This window comes from Synchiropus splendidus, chromosome 14 (assembly GCF_027744825.2).
Source record: "Synchiropus splendidus isolate RoL2022-P1 chromosome 14, RoL_Sspl_1.0, whole genome shotgun sequence".
NCBI classification, from domain to species: Eukaryota; Metazoa; Chordata; class Actinopteri; order Syngnathiformes; family Callionymidae; genus Synchiropus; species Synchiropus splendidus.
Genome location: NC_071347.1, coordinates 15,504,421 through 15,514,396, shown reverse-complemented (window position 1 = coordinate 15,514,396; position 9,976 = coordinate 15,504,421). Strand labels below are relative to the sequence as shown.

General features: G+C 43.8%; 1 protein-coding gene across 1 annotated transcript; it reads right to left on the bottom strand.

The window, feature by feature from the left end:
• Nucleotides 1-61: 61 nt before the first annotated feature.
• LOC128771396 (uncharacterized) lies at nt 62-9,848 on the bottom strand. The gene is made up of 28 exons (XM_053886816.1): nt 9,737-9,848; nt 9,045-9,237; nt 8,725-8,866; nt 8,370-8,503; nt 8,125-8,278; nt 7,872-7,976; nt 7,669-7,767; nt 7,440-7,583; nt 7,230-7,307; nt 6,955-7,093; nt 6,736-6,885; nt 6,573-6,645; nt 6,304-6,498; nt 5,389-5,589; nt 5,191-5,251; nt 4,849-5,068; nt 3,316-3,508; nt 2,867-3,008; nt 2,565-2,698; nt 2,320-2,473; nt 2,067-2,171; nt 1,859-1,957; nt 1,627-1,770; nt 1,010-1,087; nt 763-901; nt 532-681; nt 366-438; nt 62-291 (listed from the first exon to the last, which is right to left on the bottom strand). The coding sequence occupies exons 1-28, from the start codon at nt 9,837-9,839 to the stop codon at nt 93-95; spliced, it is 3,801 nt and encodes a 1,266-aa protein (XP_053742791.1). The 5' UTR covers nt 9,840-9,848; the 3' UTR covers nt 62-92.
• Nucleotides 9,849-9,976: the final 128 nt, after the last annotated feature.

Below are 9,976 nucleotides of genomic sequence, written 5' to 3'. Positions count from 1 at the left end.
TTTAAGGTCCTGGCTAATAATTTCTGAACATAAACAGTCAGAGACAGATTTAAGACCCAACTTTAATAGCGGGAATGTAGACAAAAATGACATCACAGCTCAACGTTGTCCAGTTTTTCCTGGGTTGCAGTTGAGTATAGCTCCCGGATCTTCTCTGGGAGAGTCTCAGTCATGAAGACAAAGTGCTCATTCTTGAGGTGATGATCAACCACCTGCTCCTCTGCAATTGCCAGGTATGGTTCATCTTTGTCGTACTTTGGCCAGTGAACCAGACCCTTCCCATTTGGAGACCTGCATGCAGAGTGTAAGTCAGTATTGTTCCTCTTGGACTGTTTCATCTTGACCTTTGAGCACGTGGGTCTTACCCTGTGCGAGCAAAGTTGGCCCAGTAGCTCATTATGGTTCTGGCTACTTGCTCTTCTTCTACCAAGCAGGGGTCTGGAAACACAAGTCAGGTGACATCTGAAACATTCCTGTAACCACACCAACCACACACACCAAGCAATATTAATATGTTTTTAATGGGCTTACTTGGTAATTTACAATGAGACTGTGTGAAACAGAATCCAAACACTGAAAAGATGTCATCTCCGTGGTCACTTCCGACAAAGCTCGGCCTTGTTGACTTCAAAAGAGAATGGATATACCTGTACTCGTACAGATATACAGGAGCACCGGCGTCTGCCAGAATACATTTCAGCGTCACACATGGCAGTCACACAGCTTGACAATGAAGTTGTATTTCACAGGAGGAAGTATTACCTCTGTGAGCATTGGCCGTGACAACAGCTGGAATGTTGAAAAAAAGATCCGCTAGGTACAGAGTGAGAGCGCCTCTGTTTTTCAGTCGGTCGTCAGAGGTCACCCCGTATTCCTCCAGCACCAGCTCTCTTACTTTAGCCTGACCAATTATGATGATAATGAATTATATCTCTCACACCAATACCATATACATACATTTGTTTCGTCTGCACACTCAGTTATCAAAATATTCAACATATCAACTTACTTCAGGAAGAAACACTGACAGTGAGTTTGACACTTGTTCCCGGTCCAGTCCCTCCGTCCAGTTTGGGGGTGCAACGAACTAATAATGACACAACTATTCATCAACAACTGAAGTTAGAAAATGAATGCAAAATGTGTGGTTGAAGGTTGTCGTGTGCTTCCAGAGCGTTTAATTCCGCTGTTGTAATGTGTTCACTTTCTGCGATCATTAATGACACTGATGCTTCCTTCCCTGCTGACGAGAAGTAGAAAAGGCTGCGCTTTGTTTTACCTGTTGCCATGGTGAATGGTGTAATCTGCACTCCATTGTTGAGGGCTTTTGATGTCTTCATGCACAAGCTGATCGCAGATCAACTTTGCTATAGATTGATGAAGCTAACCGTTAACTTCTGTGAAACCAAAAACTCAGTTTTGCAACTGTTTTGGACAAATCTACTCTGTAACGCAGCTAGGTAGCAAGGGATCCCACTGGACTCTGAAAATGTGCAAAATAGGAAATTGACACAAAGCTGGTGAAATTAGTCAAATTCTTTTTCCAAAAAAAATCCCCGGAAATGTTGTTCTTTAAGAAATAGAAATTCTCATTTCAGTTGCGCAGTTTTAAGAGCTCAGACTTACACGTGTCAGCGCATAGCCGCCCTCATCACTGTTCACTCCTGTGATGAACGGCACCTTGTGAAACTCATGGTTCTCAAGCAGCTGTTTCACTGGCTTTGTCAGAAAGTGTCCGTCCCTGATCACAGGAAACTTTAATGCTGGATCCTTGAGAAGAAAAGAGGTTGTTCGCCCATGAAAATGGAAAACAGATATTTCTGTTCTCCGATTGAATTATTATTATTATTAGTCTTACCATGACAAGGTTGTTAACTGTTTCCATATCCAGGCTCCTCATACATTCTGCAAACTTCTCTGTGGATTCAATACTACATCCAGACTTGTTTGCAGCCATCTAAAAACCCACACAGAGGCTCCATCAGAATATTTCAAACAAAATATAAAGGACCCGAGAGTATTGAAAAACGACATACTAAATAGGCAAATGACGAATGAAGACTCACCTGTGTTCTCGCAAGAGAGTTGTCTCGCACAAGAGGCTCCATAGCAGCAGTGCCGCTCTCAGCAATCGCTTTGTGGAACAGCCCCTCGGTCAATGGTGACAGAAGCTGTTGAATAAAACCATGAAAGGGGTCCTAACTGTAACATCAATAAATCCATAAGTGAGACAGAACATGTGAAATACATTTAAATTGGACGCACAGACACAAAGAGCAGATATAAAGGAGCCAAGCTGGATCTCACAATGGACCTTACCAAAAGGGACACGCTCACTCCACCAGCTGACTCTCCAAATATGGTGACTGAGTTAGAGGCTCCTCCAAAGTTGTGGATGTGCTCCTGGACCCACTTCAGGGCCTGCACTTGGTCCAGCATGCCCCAGTTTCCTGCCATGTGCTCATCACCAGTGCTGGATTGTTGATATGCACAAGCTTATAGGCCCAGTTTTAAAGGCAGATCTTCACAACTGAGTATGATTTCATCTACAACACATGACTTACCTTAGATAGCCAAGAAGTCCCAGGCGGTACTGGATTGACACCACAACCACATTCTCATAGGCTGCCAGGGCAGATCCATCATACATTGAAGCATAGCCCATTAAAAATCCTCCTCCATGGATCCAGACCATGACCTGTCCAGACAGAAGAGCAACATTTTCAGATATTGGCAAGGGTTATTCATTCACAAGGCAAACGTGTGGGCTATTCCAGAGGCATGTTTTGAACACTGACCTGAAAAGTTAAAAAAATAAGTGAAGTTTTATCATTACTTTGCTAAAAAATAAAGAAAGTTTTCTCACTGGGAGTTTGGCATCGTGAGGTCTGGTTGCAGGCGTGTAGATGTTCAGGTACAAACAGTCTTCTGACACCTCAGGGATTTCAATTTGAAGTCCTAAATTCTTTTCAAACACTTCCACACTGAGGTTTCTGTCTTGCATACACCTGAAACAGAAAGGTTTACATGACACGCCAGCTCCTTCATTTGGATGGTTGGTATTGGCTCAGAAGTCGTGAAATAATGTTATTGTCTAATTTACACAACTGGCTTGTGCTTGATTTGTTTGCGAATAGAGTGATAAGAGTGGTGCTTTTTATGGAAACAAAGACCGTGAAAAGTCCCCAAACTGGTTACAAGTGATTTCTTTTGAAAACATCGGCATTAGGATTTGGAAAGTTTCCAAGTAAGTAGGTAATACTGATGAAACATGATATGACTTGTTCTCTCAATGCAAAGAAGACTGTTCCTTACATGAGGGGCTGTTTGGTGGCATCTCTTACTCCCTCCCATCCTTCTGGGTCCTGAGGTGGTGCCAGTCTCAGTGCAGGGCCCACGGGTGGTTTTGCAAAGGGGACACCCAGAAAGGAATGAACCTTATTCTCAGTTCCGTTCACAGTCAACAGTTCACCCCTCAGGCTTCCCAGCTTGGTGTGGACCACAGGTGCTGTTGGGAAACAGGTTCTGTTGATGTTTGTATACACACACCAACTTGTTTGCAGATGTAAAGGTAAAACAGAAACAAAAAATAGACAAGGTTTTTCCGGGGGGAGAAATATCTGGTTGATTCAATAGGCAAATTCAAGAAATTCAATTAAAGAAATGTCTTCTTTTTGCAATAGAAGAGCTTCAAAACAAGGCCATGTCATAATCTGACAGAGGCACTTGGGTAAATACTTGTCCGCAATCTGCGAGTGCAGGAGCAGGTGCAGAGAATTTTTGGAGGCGAGGAAAAAGGAGGGAAAAGCTCGGTTATAATCCCCACTTGAATTGTTACAATGTAGAAAGAAAGCCTATAATACTACAAATAGAAATATGCGGGTGTTCTGTGCTGCTTCAGTTTTAATAATAAGCAACATCGAAATACAGATGCTACAGAAACAATGGAGAGATGTGTTAAGATGGAGAGCTAACTAAATTAGAACACACCTGTTGTGTTGTATAAGAGCAGTCTTCTTGCAAATTGAAGTAGCGTCTTAATATGATCCGATCAAGGCTCCTGCCGCCGTTTTCCCGTTTTCTGTTGTTGCTGAGTGACTTCATACAGCATGTGATAGATGCACTCCACAATGTAATAAAAGACGCTTTTCAGATACAGTTTCAAATCCAGATACCACAATCCGTTCCAGACGGCCATTCGAGAAGCGAATTGTTTGACATCTGAATTGGTTTTTCCCATTACAATTTATGGAAAAAGAAATAATGCCTTAAAATAGTCTTTTGTGGGAGTGAATGTAGAGTGTCTGCTGCAGGTGCGCTGTTCCTCTATGTGTGTGGCCGCTGCATGTGGGAGGGGTTGCCGAGTGAGTGACGTCTCTCCAGAAGTGAAGAGGTGCCCGGTGCGTGTCCAGCTCTGAATGTGCGCTTCTGTGCAGTTTGGCTGTGACAAAGTCATAAACCAAGTCACGCTCTGTCCCAGACTCGCCTCATCCCTGTCCCAGCTCCAGCCCACAACAGGACATCAAACCCTGGAGTGTGGAGAGCGAGCACCTCCCCTGTGACACTCTACCATGGTCCAGTGTGGAGACAGGACGAAATTTTTGTTCGAAGTGCGGGATGTTCGAAAACCGAGGTACCGCTGTACAATCATGTGCCGAGAGTCTCAACACAACGATTGACATTGCCAACGAGTCAATGAGCATTGAGGAGGGGGCACGCGGGGTGGCCAATCAGATCCCAAGGGGGGCGGGTGCCCGCGTGCCACCTTTGAAGATCCACCACTGTGGGAGAGGTTAAATAATCTTATCGTAGGTAATGAAAAAGGTAAATAAACTTCTCTGTACTCACCCGGCAGTTTCGAAGCCGCACCAAGGATCAGAAGAGCGAAGAGGAAGAGTGAGGTTTGTGTACAAAGGCCTTTCATGTTGGTCTCTGAGCTGCAGCTCTCGGTCACAAGGGGGTTGAGCGAACTTCCTCTGCAGAGGCTCGCGCGACTCTGATGCTTCCTCTGCGCTTGTTGCCCAACAGCACAGTAAAGAGCAGCACCGGGGTCTTCCCACCTCTGAAACTAGTTCAGACGTTCCAACTGTGTTCTGGCTTGCCCAACCCCCTGTTATGTAACCGACAACATCGCCTGCTATGAATGCGCCGTGCTCCAAAAGCAATAAACAGCTAATGGACAGCAGTTGCCCCCATAAAGGTGGGCATCAGCGATGGTAGTGGACACTCACTGGAGGGGATGTACTGCCACCTATTGGTCAGCTGTGGTTATTGGACAAAAACAGAGGGAAGGGGGCTGACAAGAGACGAGGTGCTGAAGAGGAATATCTGCCCATTCACTTGTTCTTGTGTTCTTAGGGTCGCTGTCGTTCTTAAAAATGAAATTACCTGAAATTCCTCTTGTCTTCATCTTTCGAACAGAAGCTTTTGTGGCGACACTGATTGGTACTTGGAGCTGCCCATAATTCCATCCACCCTGACAAAGTGGGGCCTTTGCCCCAGATCCAGCTGAAGAAAAACGGCGTGATGCTGCCAACACCCTGCTTCACTGGAGGTATGGTGTTCTTCTGTTGATGAGCAGTGTTGCTTCTGCACCAAATACACCTTACGGATTTACGGCCATAAAGTTCAACCTGGGTTTCATTGGACCACAGACACATGAAGAAGACGTCATTTGTCGTACGCAGCCAGAACTTGACAGAAATGTCGAGATGTTACTGTTGGAATATGGCCAGTTTCTTTTCTCATTCTAATTTGGAAGCTCTCTGCAGGTCATGGCTTGTGCAGGAAGATGTGGCGATAATAATGTCTGGGAAAGTGTTCTTGAACAGCTCAACTGTATTAGGGGTGAATCAGGAGCAGGTGCGTGCTGACTCACATTTAACATTAGTTTAAATGTAGTTGGTTAAATCCGAACACAGCCACATCACCAGTTATTAGAGGGCGTGCACACTTGGGCAACACCATTATCTCAATTGTTTGTTTTTATTCACCTCCCTGAAAGATTTCAGTGTTTTTCTTGTTGTAGCTCATTGGTCACATTAATAGTGGGAAAAAGTAGTGAGGTTATTTATCATGGCGTCACCTTTTTTTATACATTATAAAAAACGTATTTGAACAAGTGTCTTTGACCTGTGAGTCATGACCAAACGCAAACATTTTTGCATTAAAACATTTTAAAGGTCGTGAAAATCCTTTCTGAACATCATGAATCAATGTGAAAAGTCATGTTGTCAGTAAACAAACACAAGTTATTTAAGACCCAACTTTAATAGTGGGACTGAAGATCCAAAATGACATCACAGCTCCTTGTGGTCCTGTTTTCCCTGAGTAGTAGTTGAGTATAATTGTTGGATCTTCTCTGGGAGAGTCTCAGTCATGAAGATAAAGTGCTCATTCTTGAGGTGATGATCAACCACCTGCTCCTCTGCAATTGCCAGGTATGGTTCATCATTGTCGCACTTTGGCCAGTGAACCAGACCCTTCCCATTTGGAGACCTGCATGCAGAGTGTAAGTCAGTATTGTTCCTCTTGGACTGTTTCATCTTGACCTTTGAGCACGTGGGTCTTACCCGGTGCGAGCAAAGTTGGCCCAGTAGCTCATCACGGTTCTGGCTACTTGCTCTTCTTCTACCAAGCAGGGGTCTGGAAACACAAGTCAGGTGACATCTGAAACATTCCTGTAACCACACCAACCACACACACCACCATGAATATGTTTTTTAATGGGCTTACCGGGTAATTTAAAATGAGACTGTGTGAAACAGAATCCAAACACTGAAAAGATGTCGTCTCCGTGGTCACTTCTAACAAAGCTCGGCCTTTTTGACTTCAAAAGAGAATGGATATACCTGTACTCGTACAGATATACAGGAGCACCGGCATCTGCCAGAATACATTTCAGCGTCACACATGCTTGACAATGAAGTTGTATTTCACAGGACGGAGTATTACCTCTGTGAGCATTGGCCGTAACAACAGCTGGAATGTTGAAAAAAAGATCTCCCATGTACCGAGTGAGAGCGTCTCTGTTTTTCACTCGGTCATCAGAGGTCACCCCGTATTCCTCCAGCACCAGCTCTCTTACTTTGACCTTAACAAGTTATGTAATAATGCTATTATATGTCATTATATCCCTAATATCAATACTATGTAAACATATTTGTTTCATCAACACACTCTCTCTAGTGACACAGGTATCGATGTAAATATTAAACATCTTAACTTACATCAGGAAGAAATGCTGACAGTGTGTTTGACACTTGCTCCCGGTCCAGTCCCTCCGTCCAGTTTGGGGGTGCAAGGTACTAATAATGACAAGAGAAAAAGCCAATGCGAAATGTGTGGCTCCTTGCTGTGTGCTTTCAGTGCATGAAAAACACTTTAATTGGCACAGTAATTATATTTTCAAAAGAAGTGTATGAATGAGTCAGACTTACACGTAGCATGATATAGCCCCCTTCGTCATCGTTTATGCCTGTGATGAACGGCACCTTGTGAAACTCATGATTCTCAAACAGCTGTTTCACTGGTTTTGTCAGAAAGTGTCCGTCCCGGATCACAGGAAACTTTAATGCTGGATCCTTGAGAAGAAAAGAGATAGTTCGATCATGAAAATGGAAAACAGATATTTTTCTCCCCCAATTAAATTATTATTATAAGATTTACCTTGACCACAGGGTTAAGTTTTTCCAAATCCAGGTTCCTCATACATTCTGCGATCTTCTCTGTGGATTCAACGCTACATCCAGACATGTTTGCAACCATCTAAACACCCACACAAAGGCTTCATCAGAATATTTCAAACAAAGGGTAAAAGACCCAAGAGTATAGAAACAACATACATTGATAAATGACAAATGAAGACTCACCTGCGTGATCGCAAGAGAGTTCTCTTGCACAAGAGGCTCCATAGCAGCAGTGCCGCTCTCAGCAATCGCTTTGTGGAACAGCCCCTCGGTCAATGGTGAGAGAAGCTGTTGAATAAAACCATGAAAGGGGTCCTAACTGTAACATCAATAAATCCATAAGTGAGACAGAACATGTGAAATACATTTAAATTGGACGCACAGACACAAAGAGCTAATATAAAGGAGCCAAGCTGGTTCTCGCAATGGACCTTACCAGAAGGGACACGCTCACTCCACCAGCAGACTCTCCAAATATGGTGACTGAGTTAGAGGCTCCTCCAAAGTTGTGAATGTGCTCCTGGACCCACTTCAGGGCCTGCACTTGGTCCAGCATGCCCCAGTTTCCTGCCATGTGCTCGTCACCAGTGCTGGATTGTTGATATGCAAATGCTTGTCGGCCCAGTTTTAAAGGCAGATCTTCACAACTGAGTATTATTTCATCTACAACACATGACTTACCTTAGATAGCCAAGGAGTCCCAGGCGGTACTGGATTGACACCACAACCACATTCTCATAGGCTGCCAGGGCAGATCCATCATACATTGTAGCAAAGCCCATTGCAAAACCTCCTCCATGGATCCAGACCATGACCTGTCCAGACAGAAGAGCAACATTTTCAGATATTGGATGAGCTGGTCCAGTGTTTTATGCCTGACACCACTCTGGTGCCTTTATAATGGAGCTATCATATCTCTGAAATCCCTTCTGAACAACTGCCCGAATGACGTCATATAAAAAAAAAAACTGTTTACCAACCAAAGAGCAGCATTGTGAAAAGTGTAAAAAAGAAAATAATAATAATAATTTCTCACCGGGAGTTTGGCATCGTGAGGTCTGGTTGCAGGAGTGTAGATGTTGAGGAACAAACAGTCTTCTGACGCCTCAGGGATTTCAGCTTTAATTCTTAAAATCTCTTCAAACATTTCCACACTCAGTGCTTTGTCTTGGATACACCTGAAACAGAAAGAGTTACATGACACGCCTGTGACACTGACCATTTGAAAGTGCTCTGTGACTTGACTCTGCTAACAGCAGCAATACAGGCTTATCACAGGAACTGGAAAATTTCCCTAGACTTGTTGCTCATCGTTTTTTTTTCACCAGTAGAGCAGAGAAGATAATTCCTTCTCACATGGGAGGCTGTTTGGTGGCATCTCTTACTCCCTCCCATCCTTCCACAGCCTGAGGTGCAGCCAGTCTCAGTGCAGGGCCCACGGGCGGTTTTGCAAAGGGGACACCCAGAAAGGAATGAACCTTATTCTCTGTTCCCTTCACTGTCAACAGTTCACCCCTCAGGCTTCCCAGCTTGGTGTGGACCACAGGTGCTGTTGGGAAAGTACGATAACTTCAACGTTAGTCACCAATTCAAATTTCTCTAAAGCAATTCAGGTATTTTTTCATTTGAAAGCCATCTGTCTCATGAGCATGATGATGATGCTGCAAACAGTGTGTATCAAACTGAAGTTATCTTATCACTTATAATGTGGCGCTGTATGGGTAACTTTGTTTATAAGAAAAGGGGATGTCGTGTATTGAAATATGAATGTCACGTGATGAAAAGGAAAGAAAGGAACCCGGATGTAAGCGGGTAAAACTGGGTACATGTGATTGTCTGAAGAGAAGAATGAAGACTGTAGAGAACTATCGGACCCAGTGTGGTTCAGTACAGAAACGTGTGTTACACAGTAGAGTAACAGTGAACACACGGCAGTGTTCTGTGCTGTTTCAGTTTTAATGATAAGCAACACCGAGAAACAGATGCTAATGTTACAGAAACAATGGAGAGATGTGTTAAGATGGAGAGCTAACTAAATCAGAACACACCTGTTGTGTTGTATGAGAGCAGTTTTCTTGCAAATTTAAGGAGCCTCAGACACCGCCGTTTTCCTCTACACATATACAGTATGTGATAGATGCACTTTGCCATGTAATAAAATGCGTTTTTCTAATACGGTCATGCGCCGCGAGTCTGAACACAATGATTGACATTTCCAACGAGTCAATGAGCATTGAGGAGGGAGCACGCGGGGTGGCCAATCAGATTCACCTTGATGCCACCTTGGA